The sequence below is a fragment of the Diospyros lotus genome, chromosome 12 (genome assembly GCF_014633365.1).
Source record: "Diospyros lotus cultivar Yz01 chromosome 12, ASM1463336v1, whole genome shotgun sequence".
Taxonomy (NCBI): Eukaryota; Viridiplantae; Streptophyta; class Magnoliopsida; order Ericales; family Ebenaceae; genus Diospyros; species Diospyros lotus.
The window spans coordinates 31,757,604-31,773,863 of record NC_068349.1 but is presented as its reverse complement, the minus strand read 5'-3'; the positions used below and the strand labels follow the sequence as shown (position 1 = coordinate 31,773,863).

Here is a 16,260-nt window from a genome sequence, read left to right as displayed (position 1 = left end):
TTAGAATTGTCAAAGGTTATCATAAACAACAACAACTCAATATCTAATATGGAAATTTAGATTTTTTATTTTAAAGATCTCGTGCATTTGTAAGTATATATGTTTTCTACTTTCTAGTTGTATATATTTTATATTCTATAAACCAGTAAATGTCTACTTAGCTAACGACATTGCTCTTCAACCATTTTCAGATGTGGAATAATTTTAAATTAATTTGAATGAGCAGTTTGTGAAATTGTTAGTGGTCTTACCTTCCAAGGTATGCCTCACTAAACAATTGCGGAAACAGGAAACAATATATGTCAATGTATGTATTTTGTTGGATATGTTTAGTTGGGTTTGAAATGTCAATGAATGTATGTGTTTTGTGTCTTTTATGTTTAGTTGGCTTTGATATGTTGTCAAACTCTAAAGATAGCTGCAGCAGAAACTTTTTTGTATGTGAACTGAAATAAAATATTTTGTTGTTGATTTGCATGATTTGTATGTTGTTTTGCTTTATTTTGTGTTATTCAATCTTAGAGGCAATAGTATTTGGAATAGAGGCTTCAATTTATGTGAACTAAATTTTTTTGGGTTAATTTTTTGTTAGTTCGCACTCTACATTGTTCCTTACTTGCTTAGTTTATATATATAATAACTACACTACCAAGTTATATATTCATTTTTAGATAGCATAGGCATAGTAGTTGAACTGCTAGGTTTTTCTCTGTGTTTTCTGTTTGTTTAAGATAACACAAAAAAAAAAATAAAGACTTGTTGTTTGGTTGGGTTTCCCATTGCCATTTGTCTTTGTCACGTCTTTTCTATGCTAGTAGTAGTACTCAACTCATGTTTGTTAGCTAATATGTGGGATGTTTGGAAGGACCGTAATAACTTACCCTGACGGGTTTACGCGAAGTCCTCGTCATGTGACCTTATAACTGGTCCCAACCCTCCCCAGTCCAGTGTCTCCAGTCCAGTACCCCAGCCTTAGGCTAGTACACGATCCCCAGTCCAGTACGCTCAGCCTTTGGCTAGTATACGGTCCCAACACACTGCCCGAGTCGGCTCTGATACCACATGTAACATCTCACATCAAGCGATAGAAAAGACCGAAACAACTTATCCTGATGGGCCTACGCGAACTTCTCATAGGGTCACCAATCCCTGAGCTTCCCCAACTCAAGCACACTTAACCAGAGAGTTATTTGCCTATATTCAGTAGAAAATGTATTCAGCTGGTGTTGTTTCCTTCTTTACTTATCCTCGATATATACCACCATTCTCTGGGCTCTTGGGGTATTATAATTGCTGTGATTAATCAGTTCAGTTTCTTGGTTTGGTTACATTAAGCTCAATGTCAGTTACTTCGATTTCGGTTAAATCGGTTAGTATAAATATTCGATTCGATCAATTCGGTTATCCTTGCAAAAATAGTTCAGTTCAATTAGCTAAAATCTGGTCGATTCGGTTCAATTAAACCGAATAATCACGCCTAAAACTCACAACTTGGTGTAATATTTAGGCAAAAGTTTTTAAAATTTTCAAAAATACACTTTTTTTGTTTGGTAATTTTTGTTTAAAAAAATAAGAAGATAAAAAAATAAAACTAAAATAGTAAATCTATTTTATCTTCTACAAATGTTAACCTTTTGGTAATAGTTAGCACGTTGATGATGTGAGTTGAAATTGTGTACAAGAAAAAAAAATCATAATTGTACACATATTGCATGTGTTTGACTTATAATTCTAGTAAAAGAACAAAAATCTACTAAACCCCTTAATAATTTATTGGAAAATTCTATTTGTAGCCACTATTTTGTTCTCCATGGCCATTTTTTAATATACTTAAAATACCCTTGTTTCAAAATCCATTTTTACTATCACCATTGCAATCGCTTTCTTTCTCACCATTGCAATCACTTTCTCTTTCAATGAACTATTCACGAGCCACTATATGCGGTCGACATTCTTGCTCTGGGACGATGTGACAAAGACAAAAAATGGATAAAAGTATAGCCATAGAGTAGAAGAACTATGGCAATGCATTTGAACGCATACACACACACAATTGAAGAATCATAGATTGTTGGAGAAATAGTCGGAGAAAAGGGTTGGCCATACCAACCTGCGGTGACTGCCTAAGGGTTTGGGGGCCAAGAAGATGCCCTGAAGCTAGGGGTTCAAGGTGCTATGAAGGCATTTCGAACCTCGAGGTTCAAGGTTCAAGCTCATGTCAAAAATGACGTTTGGGTCGTCTTTTCCAACTAAAGAAGACTGCTGGAGAAGACACACATATATACATACTTTGTGTTTGGTTTTGGTTTTGGATGGTATATTTGATACCATTGTCGAGCTTGTTTGCAATTGGTGTGATATATAATGCTAAACATGTCTATAAATGTTGAAATTAGTGGGTGACAACTGTGAACGCTGTATACATATACATACACACACACATACGAGTATGCTTAAAATGTTGGTGTGGAACTTATAGTCCCAAACTCCAAGATTCGGGGAACTTGGAGTTATAGGGTTTTGCCTGTCAAACCCTGCTCAAAACCCATAATTTCCCTAACCTTGCTAGAATTCTTTTTATAATTTTTTGCTTGATTGGTTTGTTTTTATTTTTATATTAGGATAATTGTAAGAATGAAACTGCTTGTGTACTTGAGCAGTCATTTAATGTTGTTCAATTGTTTATTACAGAGGGGCGTGCGAGAGAGTGATAGAGGGTGACAAGGAGAGAGCGAGTGAGAGAAGGCAATGGCGACAAGGATTGGGAGGTGGTGTAAAGAATAATTATACATAATTTTATTATTATTAATAATTAAAAATAAAAATACCAAACTTGTCATTAAATGAAGAATTTTGGTGTTAAATTGCTAATTGATGATTTGAGAAGAAAAAAAAGTGAGAAAATGGCTAATCAGTTCTTAAACCCAAGTGAAATGTAATTAATTTTTAACCTAAGTGAAATGTAATTCATTTTTAAATTACATGAGTAATTTAGTCTCCAATTTATTTATTTTTGAATCATGGAAATAAAGTAAAATATAAGTAATTAACTTTTTTTTATTGAATTTTCTTATTTTTTCTAGTAAATACAAAATGCACAATTCTTTTGATTTTTTTATTTTTCCTTAATAAATATGATTTTTAATTAAAATTTATATTTATACTTTTAATTTAAAAAATTAAAAATCACTTACACTCGAGAACAACCACGAACAAAAATTACAATAAATTGCTTCATAACGAAGTTTTTCATTATAGAAAGAATAATAGCAAAATAATATTATTTTCTTATGTTTATATTTTTTTTTACAATTTTTTATTTTTCTTCTCAAATTATTAATTTGTGTGAAATTCTTTCAATTAAGAATAAGTTTGATATTTTTATTTATAATTAATTTATAATAATAAAATTATGTATAATTATTTAAAATTAATTAAAATATTATAATCATTTTTCTAAGTTTGACAAGTATTAGCAATGCATCCCACTCGACTCTACTAGTCGGCGAACATATATATATATATATATATACAGTAGCGAGGGGCATGAGCTTGTTCCATTCAGAGTCTCTCCCCAGAAAAAAAGAAAGGGAAAAAGGCATTCTGGGGGTTTCTCTTGCGCGACGAAATCAATTCCTTATCGTCCAGCGCAATCCAATTCCTGCCACTTTCCCGAGAAAATCTCCGAACGCTTCCATATATACCGCCTCTCGCCGCCTTCTTTTACCGGCGGATCGCTTATCAAACAGCTTCGTCCGTCTGTATATATATGCCACTACGTATCCGGAGGCCAACTGCATTCTGTGGCCGAGTTTCATTTGCCGTACGCGAGCGGGGCTGCAGTTATTGAGTGGGGCCGTTGCGTTTTGGAAGGGTTCAGCATTCAACAATCATCGGCAGTGAAGCTATCTAGGGTTTTGTGTGTCGAATTCAAGGAGTAGTATTAAAGATGGAGGGTGCGGATCGAGATGGTGATGATCGGACCTTTAGGGTTAACTTTATGGGCGATGGGGCTGCGATGCTGCGGGAGAGAGTGAATGAGAAACTGAAGGAGTTCATGGGGGATTACACTGATGACACTCTCGTGGTATGATTTTGCGGTTTAATCTTCTGTTCGTGGCATTGAAATTTAATTAAATTTTGAGTTTACTGTAAATACGTCTCATGAATGCACTGTTGGAGTGAAGAATTTAGGGTTTTCCTGGGTATGGTATCGTCTCTTTTGACTGGGATGATTAATTTTTTTATTTCATATATGATATTTATGGATAAGGAGCTGTGTGGGGATAATATTGTGGATAGTGTCTTATTCACTGTATTGAATAATTTTCTTGCCTGGAGTATAAGAGTGAAAGTAAATTTTGTTCCTCCGAGTTGAATAGTGAATGCGTAATGTCGAAGGATACGCTGCAGTTCCTTGGATTATACTACACTGTGCTTTGCCCTTTTGCCCCTTATTTTGTTTTCCCTTATTGAGAAACTTCACATACTTTGGACATTGGTAAAGATGTTTGTGGACCTAAATCTTGGCAGAAATCTGGGCTGCTTTACCGTTTTAGTTTTTATTTTTTATTTGAATTTCAAGAAGATAAAAGATATATTTTCAATAGATATATATACTCAAACTGAGTAATTTACCCATTTTAGGGTATTACTTTGACAATGAATGTAAAGAGGCTGGGTCAATTATCTTCTTGTGGGTTTCGAGGTGGGATTGTGACAGGCTGCATGCCGGTAGATATACCAGGTCATATGCCATGTGGATACGCTGTTCATTTTGTTGAAATAACTTAAATTTGACTTGTAACTAAACTTAACCCATAGCTTGTACAGCATTAGCCTTTTCCATTTAAAATATAATATGGTGATACTGATTTCTGTTTCGATGGCATGCCTCTTGATTGCTGTTGTTGTACCATGATAGATAAAGTAGTATAACAGAATGAGACCATTCACAATGACTTGAGTGAACCACATGACAATAAATCAATTGTATCGTGATGGGCTTCTATTTCCTGGCTTGATTGTCATTACTACTTCTTGAATTTAGTAGACATTCCTTGCTTAATGGGAGCTTCTGGATGGAAGCAGAACGATGATATCCTAGTATTTTTCTCATTAGGATCCTTTGGCTAGTTTAAGGGGATAAAATAGGAAAACTTTTGGCATTTAAAAGAGGGTTTTAAGCTTTGGATACTTTTTAGCATTTGCTTTGTTTTGCCATTGGGGTCCTTGGTGTGATGAAATCAAGTTATTTAGGTGTGAGGGTAGTCAGTTATCAACTCAAGCTTTCGACAATGACACCTAGGGTTAGGCATTTGCCTCTTGGGTAGGATTGCCCTATAATGGATGTATCATTCTTGTTTGATCCTGGGTTAGGAACCAACCTGTGTCCCTGGTCTGTGGGGGGTGAAGTGTATCCAACTTCCATACACTCCTCTGCTTATGAACCTTTGCACATTGCAGTTTTCTGCCTATCAAGAAACAAAGAGGTTTCTGAAGGGCTTATCTTTATATTTAAAAGGTTTCATTTGATTTTATCTTACCTTTTAGTACTGTGCTCCTACTGATGCTGTTAGAAGTTTGAGTTTTGGTCATTTTAGAGATTTTTTTTTGGGTGCTTGATATAGCCATGTGAAAATTGATCATTCCAATAGTTAAAATCTAAAGTAGGTTGCAAAAATATATCAGGAAGCTTATATAATTTGATCAATGATATTGCTCCAACATTTTCAGTTATTGGGGTGTACAATTTTGATGTTGAAGTTGCAATCCTTTTCAAGATGTTGGTGAAAACATTGAATGTGATGAGACCATCCCAGTATAACATTTTTCAGTTATTGGGGTGTACAATTTTGATGTTGAAGTTGCAATCCTTTTCAAGATGTTGGTGAAAACATTGAATGTGATGAGACCATCCCAGTATTGAAGGGGTAGATTATACTTGAACATTTGATTTAAATATAAAGGTCATAAGAAATTGCTTATAATGGACTGGGACACTGTAAACATTGTTTGTTGATTACATCTTGTGTTTATGCTAGTCAGCAAAGGAAGAAGCTTAGAATGGAAACAAAGATCAAACCTGTGACTTGCTTGTAAGATGTATAGAATGGGCTTCATAACTTGTAGAATAAATTTATTGTTCTTTCTTCTTTTAGGTTTTATATTATTTCATTTTTCTTGAATTTATTTTGTTTGGGATTTTTTCTTAACAAATAAGAATATATATTTGCCAATGACATTGTGACCTACAACTAACTATAAATAATATACAATTATTATGTAGGACAGATCTAGTCTTCTGAGGATACCTATCTGATCAGAGGCTTATTTAGGGTTAGAAGGCTAGGGAAAATTGTTGTTAAAGCTAGGGTTTAGATATGTAATGTGGTGGGGCAATTTACAGGCGAAAGAAGAATTTTAGGGGCTGAAAACATGTACGGAAGCAGGGTTATGAAAATAATAATCTGAAATTAGAGAATTAGGGAACAAAGGAAGAGATAGCTTTTAGGTATCACACCTAGGGTGCCATAGTTATCACACCTAGGTTTGGAATTGTATCAACCCAACTCAAAGAAAGCATAGCATGCTTAGAGAAAAGAATTGTATTAACACAACTCAAAGAAAACATAGCATGCTTAGAGAAAACTAAGGGCTGTTTTCTTCGTGTTTCAGCTTTTAGTTTTGAATTCATTTTTAGTTTTGTGTTTTCAGTGTCTATTTTGAGATTGCTGAAAATGCGTTCTTTTTTGTTTGTAGCGTTTTTCGTGTTTTAAAAATTTTGAGCATGTTTGTGATGAAAACAATCAAAACAACTTTATTTGTTTTGAGTTTTCTTTACAAATTTTTTCCTTGTTTTTGAAAATGCGTTTTTGAAAATATGAAAGTAAACATTTTCACTGTTTTGGAAAACTGAAAATTGAAAACGATTTGAAAACAACAAAAAGAACATGGTCTAAGAGTTTCATTCATTACTAAAAATATATTACAATGGTATTTATAGAGCTCTAGTAATGCTACTCCTTTTAGGATTAGGAAAACTCAACAAAAAATTGAAACTACTAGTTATAAGACTAGGAAAAGATCATAAATAAAACCTAAACACATAATTAGTGTTTCCAAAAGACTTGAGGAACATTATGTAGAATGAACCAATGCCTAAAACATTAAACTAAGTCTAACAAAGCTACCAAGCGCATCCTTCATCCATAATGATCCAAATCAATGCTGGGGACTTAGAATTAGTTTTAGGCATAGTCGTTAAAGGCGTGTCTAGGCGCAAGGCGCCAGTTCAATGCCTCGCTTGGGCTAAGGTGAGGCGATTTCAGTGAGGCCCTTGCCTTGCACGGTGAGGCGCTGAGGCGAGAGGCGCGCCTCATGAAACTTAGGTTTTAATTAAACCTGGGGCAACCCAATTCCTCCCCCTCTTCTTGGTTCCAGCATGTATACATTATAACATATTTACATTTCTTTAGTTTTAGTAAATGTCTACATTTTCTTTTATTTATATTTTACCTTTCATTTATTTTAATACATAAATGTAAATAAGAAAGTATCCCCCATTTGGATTCAATAAAAATATCTAAAAAATCAAAATTCATAACAATAAGAAAATAAAATTTTGGTTTTTGTACAAATTTGGGATTTAATGATTTTACCACCCCCAAAATACATACCTACTATTTTTTGAAAAATTCATTAAAAATCATTTTAAAAACAATGAATATTAGCTATTAAAATACTGGGAGATAATTTTTCAAAATGAAAACATTTTTTTATATGTCTCCTTATAATGCGCTAATTTTCCAGATTTAGAAAAAATGGCATTTTTCAAAATGAAAACATTTTCTTGATTGTGGACTTGTAGTGTTTATATGTTTGTTTAGAATTTTGCATGATGATTGGTACTTGTTTGATTTTGAGACTTTAATTTTGAACTTTGATGATGTTTCTAGTTTAGAATTTGCATGATGAATGAATCAACTTTGATGTTGTTAGTTTAGAATTTAAAGATAATGAATCATTAATGATATGCATATGTTATTATTGATAATTTGATAGTTTTTTATGATTTTACAAGATTTTGAGTATTTTTTCTAAAAGGTGCGCCTCGCTTCATAAAGGCGTGTCTCGCCTCGTGCGCCTTGCGCCTCAGACTCCAGGACCCTTTGTGCCTGGCTGCGTCTCAACATAGTTCTGAAAGGTGTGAGGAGCAAAGGGTACTAGAGCCTGAGGCGCGCCTTTGCGAAGCGAGGCGCACCTTTTAGAAAAAATACTCAAAATCTTGTAAAATCATAAAAAATGATCAAATTATCAATAATAACACATGCATATCATTAATGATTCATTATCTTCAAATTTTAAACTAACATCATCAAAGTTGATTCATTCATCATGCAAATTCTAAACCAGAAACATTATCAAAGTTCAAACTTAAAGTCTCAAACTCAAACAAGTACCAATCATTATGCAAAGTTCTAAATAAACATATAAACACCCAATAAAATGTTTTCATTTTGAAAAATGCTATTTTTCTAAGTTTAGAAGATTAACGCATTATAAGGAGACATATAAGAAAATGTTTTCATTTTGAAAAACTATCTCCTGGTATTTTGATAGCTAATATTTATTGTTGTTAAAATAATTTTTAATGAATTTTTCAAAAATAGTAGGTATGTATTTTGAGAGTGGTAAAATCGCTAAATCCCGAGTTTGAACTAAAAGTAAAATTCTATTTTCTTATTATCATGGATTTTGATTTTTTAGATATTTTTATTGAATCCGAATGGGGAGTATTTTCTTATTTACATTTATGTATTAAAGTAAATGGAAGGTAAAATATAAATAAAAGAAAATGTGGATATTTACTTACTTTAAGTAAATGGGGTAATATGTTGTAATGTATATATGTTGGATCCGAGAAGAGGGGAGGAATTGGGCTACCCAGGTTTTAATTAAAACCTAAGTTTCATGAGGCGCACCTAGGTGCGCCTCTTTCCTCGATGCCTCACCGTGCAAGGCGAGGGCCTCATTGAAATCGCCTCGCCTCTGCCCAGGCGAGGCGCCGAACTGGCACCTTAAGGCGCCTTGCATCTAGGCGCACCTTTAACAACTATGGCCTCGCGCCTTTCAAAACTATGGCTTTAGGATGCCTTTTATGTCTTTAGAGGTTGCTGCCAACCTCCTCCATCATCTCTCCTCAGCTTGAGAAGACTTGGCTGTGTCAAGTTGGGAGCATGATATTTGTCATAGAGATCATGATCCCTAAGAGTCTTTGGCAATCATGTGGCAATGTCCATGTCACAATTTTTACTCCGACTACTAATATGACAAATCTGGTCTGTTTGGGGTAGGTATGGACTCGAAATTTCATTTGACGGGACTAATATGGAGGAGGGAGGAAAAATGGGTGTGCGTATGGGAGCACCCTACCTGCATGTATTATTAGTTTTATATTTATTTTATTTAATAGTACACATGTTATTAGATAAATATACAAGCTACAATAATATATTTAGAAGTGATAAGCTAAGGTCATGAGTTGCAATTAGGCCTAATCTAAACAACTTATATTAAATTGCCTTTTGAAACCCAACCCATACTTTGATTTTGTTGGAGATGTTTTATGTTGTATGGATTTTTGTAATGGCAAATATGATTAACTTAATGACTGTAGGTGACTGCAACAGTTGTAATTTTGTTGTTATGAGCATTACTATAAGCATTTGATATTATATAAATATGTATTTTATTTCCTTGGTATATATCAAATTTTGATTGAGAATTTGACATAAAAATAAAATAAATATATAATTTTTAATTTAAATTGAACAGGTACAGGTTCAGGTACAGGTATCCAATGGATGTCCATTTCCTAACGGGTATGGGGATGGAAGAGTAAATATATTATCTGACAGTTAGGAGTATTAGGAAGGGGGTACAGAATTAGGAGTTGTTATTTTTACAGTTGTTGAATTATTTACAGTTAATTTACAGTTATTGGGTAGTGGGGAAGTAGTGGGTTGGTGGTAAGGGTTAGTGGTAACTGCTATAAAAAGAACCTGGATAGCTTTTATATATTAAGCTATGCTAGATTACTGAAATTATCAAGTAAATTGTGAAAGTTATTCTCTCATTTCGTCCTTACAGCTATGCTTCTCTCTCTCATTGTCTCGTCTCTTCTTTCTAAAATTCTCTCCCTTCTCTCTTCCTTTCTTCTTTTTCCCGTTTGACACTCGAATTCCTAGATTAAAACCCTAGGATCCTTACTGATATGTGGAGGTGGAATCGTTGGAGCTTCTTAGTTTACTTTCTATTACTTTCTATTTCTGTTATTCCCAAAATAGGTTCTGTGGGCATGCTTTCACATGCAAAGTTTAGGTTCCTGGAACTATGAGATGAGCCTTTTGTGTAAAGTTTCATATATTAGAAAGGTTGTGCTAAAACTTGGCATGTAATGGTTGTTAATCCTAGGGTCACTGGATCAGTTCTCTTAGACAATAATTCAGCCACTTTTCACCCGAAATCAAAACCAAACAACAGAAGTAAGACTGAAATTTAAAGAACAGAATTTAAAGGAATGAAAACAGTAATGAAACAACCAAACCACAAGAAGCGGCAGGTGATATATCTTGGTTCGGATTGCACCAGTTGCGACCCTACATCTAGCGTCCAAACCCCCACAAAGCGGTCTTTCTTTTATTGATTAAACCGATTAGTACAATGGCAACCCTTCTCTTTCTATACCCGAGTACAACAATCCCTCATTCCACAAGATTACAAAGCTACCTTTTCGGTCTTTCTCTCAGAATGAAATTGCACTCCATCACAATAGAAATGAGAAGATGATTGATCACTCTCTTCCTTCTCTATCCTACCTAATACAATCTTCTTGGAGATTATAAAGAACTTTCTTGGACACAAGTATTTCCTCACACACTGCACTCGAACATAGAGATTGAGAATGAATCATGTTGCACACACACCCCATGCCCTCTATTTATAGAAAAGGCGGATATCCCAATGAAGACATAAACATATTTACAGTTTAACCCCCCCCTCACTAATTATAGATTGGGATATAAACTCCTATTTAATTCTTCATTGGCCCTCAAATGCATTGCTTTCACTGATTTTCTTATCCTATACTCGAGACAACTTTTTAACAATTCTCCACCATTGCCTTGAGTATGCTCCTACATTCATCCATACAAGCCTTGGCCTTCCAATAGATGAACTTGAGCTGCTCTCATTTGGACTACTGCACAACCTGATCACTCAAAAACAACAACAAACATTTAAGAATATCAAAACACTGCTGTAAATTTCAACAATGGAATACCTTGGATAATACTTCCAGCTGCATTACCAATACTTGCAACTCTTATTAGGATTGATCCTTCTTCTCAAGGATTTCCTTAATGAATAACTTTCCTAACATCAATATGTTTGGTCCTTCCCATGGTGGGACTGAATCTAAGCCAAGTGAACTGCCCATTGGCTATTTAAACTTTCTCTACCTAGACATTCCTTTAGGGTTCCAGCTATACAACCTATAACCTAAAATACATAACTTTCCGTCTAAGTACACTCCACCATAAACCAAATCCATACTTAATGTTATTTCTCCATTCCAAAGGATCCAAACTTTTACACAGCATCACAACAACAGTGCACCTTACCCGGATTGGTCTAAACACTGCTAGACTTACTCCTAGCTCCCCAAACCGGCCTTTAGGCTTTGCCACTGTCTTTCCTTCTTATGTTTGCTTCAAACTCAAAGGATTGCTCATCTCTCCTATGCCTCTTTTATCTAATAGCCTATCAAGATATGCTTAGGTTTGGATAACCTAGGCTATCATAAGCTGTCAATTTCTGTTCCATCCTCTATGCCTTAGAATTTCCAGCTTCTCCTTTATCCTACACTCTCAAACACTGACCTAAGTTCTCAGCTACATCTTGAGAGTCTTTCATGGACAATTTCCAATGAAGATGCCTTACATTTCACTAGGCATACCATTGAAATACTCATAGCTTCCTTATGCACTCCATTTTAATCCTTGGACCTATTCTAGAAGGATCAGATTTCTTATACCTTCACCTTGGGAATTACTATCATTTATAGAGAGACCTTCTAAGCAATAAACCATGCTTACCTTTCCCTCCAGCCTCTAATTCCTTGGGCTACTCTATAAGATCAGTTTTCCCTTAATTTTCACATGGATAATGGCTGTTAGTGATACCTATTTGACCTGAAATTAAGCCCTCATGTGCTGTTTTAACCAATGGCCATTTGTCTAGCATTTTCCTAGACTTTTCCCCATTTCCAGCACCTTCCTGTCACGACCTAAGGATAATTAGAAGGGCAATAATGTAATTAGATACCTTTATTTGTTAGGACCTATTTTTGTCATTTTGTTACAGCATATGGGGTTGTTATTCTAGATATTTCTTTTAGTGTATAGCTTATAAATAAGCTCAAGTATATAGAGAAGAGTATGCAAAATGGATATATTGAATTCATAATTCTCTCCTTGCTCTCTTTCTCTCTCTCGTTCTCCCTTGTTTTTCTCCCTACTTTCTCCCTAATTCTACTCTTATCTCCCCCTTCAATTCTTCTCTGTTTCTTTCCCAAATTCCTTTCAATTCCTTCCTTGACCCTAGCTAAACTCTAGGGTTGTGACAAATGGTATCAGAGTCAATCGTTCCTCGGCTGTGATTCTAGCAAACTTGTAGCAATTTAGTTCTAAGGACCGAATTCCAACGGTGGTCGAACCCGGCGGTTCTCAGCTCTTGATAGGTGAGTGCAAGCAACAATTCCGATCAAATTCCGGGGAATCAAAGGATGGGTCATAACCGAGAGAGCAAAACAACTCTTGGTTCGAAATTGCGAAGTGAAGCATAGGTTGGTTTCAGAAGTTGTGCATCATTTTAGCGAATTCAAGTAGCAGGTCGGAGGTGACGCGAACATAGGAGCGTTCGCTGTGGGTGACTGGTGGCAAGTCGATCGTTTTTTCGTTGGAACATAGGCAGCCTTCGGCAATTAACGCAAGTTAGGAAGTTGACGACGAGAAGCAAGTTCCTACTCCATTGTTGAACATCAACGAGTTGCTGGTCATAGGTGGTTCTAGCAAATCAGAGTGGAGGCGATTCCGATCCAAACAGACGGTGATTGCGTGAGGCTAGCACGAATTCAATCAGGTGCATTGTTGATGCTGCCGCTTTGATCGGTTGGGGATTCCAACCCAGACGGTGATTGCGTGAGGCTAGCACGAATTCAATCAGGTGCATTGTTGATGCTGCCGCTTTGATCGGTTGGGGATTCCAACCCAGACGGTGAACTGTAGTGGATGTTTCGAGATGATTGGAGTCCGTCAGAGGGTGAAGAGAGACAGATTTGAAAGGTGAACTCGAGGAGTGCGGGGGTACTCCAATCATTAGTCGATGATTGGGCAAGAAGGATGAATTGAGGCAGAGCCGATCCAATTAATTGAGGTCCATCGCCGATTTAGTTAATCGGAATTGAATCGGATTTGGAAGCAAAGTAGATCCAGATCTTAGTGGATTTCGTGAAGTGAATTTGGAGGACGAACCAATTCAATCAAGTTCCGGAAGTATTTGCACAACATAAATGTTGTTATCAGAGTGGCACAATGGGTTTTGGATCGGAAACGGATCATGAAGGCAGAGTCAGGATGTTAACCATGAATTGTATTAAATCGAGGTTCGAAGTTGAAGGCAACGTGGGGTGAGCCAGATGGAGTTTCGATCGGATGCAATTGAAAGGGGAAGGCAACAGAATCAGGAACAAGTGGAGGATTGGATGGAAATGCTGGAGTTGGGAATCAAGGAGGAAGTGGTTGGTTATATGGCCAAGTTAGATCGAGCCTTTAACGGGGTCCAGGAGGAAATTGCTGGGTTCTGCCAGCAAATCAGCCAGCAGTTGAATGCCTTGAGCATGTTAGCTCGGCAACCTAATGTCTGCCTTCCGATGGAATTCACTCCTAGGGCTTCATTGGCTCCCATTCTAACGACGCCAATGAATAGACAAAGATCACATGATTCGAGGGAGGCGGATGACAAAGCTGAGGTAGAGGAGGATAATTGGGACCAAGGGGTTGGCAGTAATCACCCCACCATTCCAGAGTCACAAATGGACATTCCCCCGTTTGGAAGAGAAAGACCTCAGTAGTGGATCTGACGGTGCGAACAAATGTTCTACCAACACCGAGTAGTGGAAGGGGAGAACGTGAAAATGGCTGCAACTTATTTGGATGGTGTTGCATATGCTTGGTTCCAGAATTGGAGCTGGGGAAGGGTAGAATTGGACCTAGCCATAGGTTGTAAACGCCTTGTGTACTTGGTTTGGAGAAAGGCCCAAAACTAATGTTGTCATAGGAGTTCCTAAGGCTGCTCATCAAGTAGTGCAGGAAGCTGATGTAGTAGCCATGGAAGAGGAAGGTGGTGTTCATACAGCTCAGGAGGAGTATGAGGGTGATGAGGTATTAAGAACGAGAATGGTAGCTGCAAGGAAGGAGGACAACCCTGTTGAAAGTGAGTCCTTGGTGTACTCCACCCACCGACAAGTAAAAGTCTTTCCACTTGAGGAGGTCCCTATTGAAGATATAGAAGGATCTAAACATACTCTTCCCTTGGTCTTGGCTGTGGAGAGGGTTAAGGAGTACATGGAAGAAGAGATTGGGGAGGAGGAAGTGGAGGATGACACTTAATCACTTGACAACCTCTCAAGCCCTCTTGCTAGTGCTGAGACACTTGATGCTATTGATCTCTAGAAACAACAGAAGAAGGAAACTTTTGGGATATCATCAGGTTCTGAAAGTAGTTTTGGGGATATCATCAGGTTCCATATGAATTTGATGATATCCTGAACATAGGTTCAACATAGAAAAGATAATGGCATTTTTAAGTTCATCAAGCAATTCTTCTATGATTGGTATAGGAAACTTTTCCTTAATGGCCAGGGCATTTAGTTGACAATAATCAATACAAAAACGCCATGATTCGTCATTTTTCTTGACAAGTAGGATAGGGGATGCATTGGGGCTTTAGCTAGGTCTGATTAAGGATTTCTGTAAGATCTTTTTAACCATCTTTTTAATTTTAGTTTTCTAGTTTGGCAGATATCTATAGGATCTGACATTGATTGGTTTTGAGTTTGGTTTGAGGTTGATTGAATGATCCAAGGATCATTTAGGGGGTAAGGAATTAGGCTCCACAAAGAGATCCTCAAACTTAACCAAAAGTATATTAAGTTGGGGTAAGGGATGTACCTCCCAATTGTTTTGATCCGGGGTGTTGATGGCTAGCTATAACTCCCATTCTTGCTCCATACTTTCCTCTGTCTCCTCCATAGTTTGATTGGAAAACAGCTGGGCAGCTTGGGCCCATTTACTCTTGAACATCTTTTGAAGCTTCCTGCCTATAATCATCTTACAAGTCCCCATCTCCTTGCTGCCTGGAAGAGTCAATCTCTTACCTTCCTTTTCAAATGTCACTTCCATCCTATTGAAATCAAAGCTTATAGGGCTGACGCTCTTCATCCAATCCACACCTAGCACCACATCACAGCCCCCTAGTTGTAGCAACCTTAAGTTAGCCTCAAACAATTGTCCTTGCATTTCCCAACAAAACCCTACACAAGCTGACTTACTCAATACCTTATTACCATTGGCAATAGTGACTATCAATGTTTGGGTCCCCGTGAGTCCACAATGAAGCTTCTTAGCCGTGTTTTCATCCAAGAAATTGTGGGTACTCCCACTATCAATTAGGATCATCAGTCTACACTCCTGCACTTTACACCTTTATAATCTTATTATTGATCAACCCCTTGAGGGCATGTAATGAGATCTCTCCATTATCCTCTCCCTCCAATTCCACCGCTTATTCCGTTTTGTCTTCTTGTACCAACATTCCATCCTCCCCTTATAGCAAGAGCAATTGCCTCTTGCATTGGTGTCTTGGGAAATACCGGTCACCACATTTGAAGCACAACCCTGCTTGCCTCCTTTGTTTGATAAATCTTCCATTCTGCCTTGCTAGAGAGTTAATAGGGACAAGAACCATCACTCCTTTTGGTCCTTGATTCACCCTAATCAATTCTTTGCCATACCCTCTGCTTGCTTGCTTGTGCCATAGATCCAATGTTAACCCCCCTAGTTTGTTGCCTCTGCTTCTTCATTTTGGCTTCCACCATGATCTCTTGTAGCTTAGCACTCTCGGCTACCTGTTCCATTG

General features: G+C 36.8%; 1 protein-coding gene across 2 annotated transcripts in view; it reads left to right on the top strand.

Moving 5' to 3' along the window:
* Window positions 1-3,553: 3,553 nt before the first annotated feature.
* LOC127786697 (nucleolin 1) overlaps window positions 3,554-16,260 on the top strand; it is a 59,024-nt gene continuing 46,317 nt past the window's right edge. For both annotated transcript variants that reach the window (XM_052314295.1, XM_052314294.1), the window contains exon 1: window positions 3,554-4,087. In XM_052314295.1, the coding sequence (XP_052170255.1) occupies window positions 3,950-4,087 (138 nt within the window). In that variant the 5' untranslated portion in view covers window positions 3,554-3,949. The remainder of the gene's footprint in view (window positions 4,088-16,260) is intronic.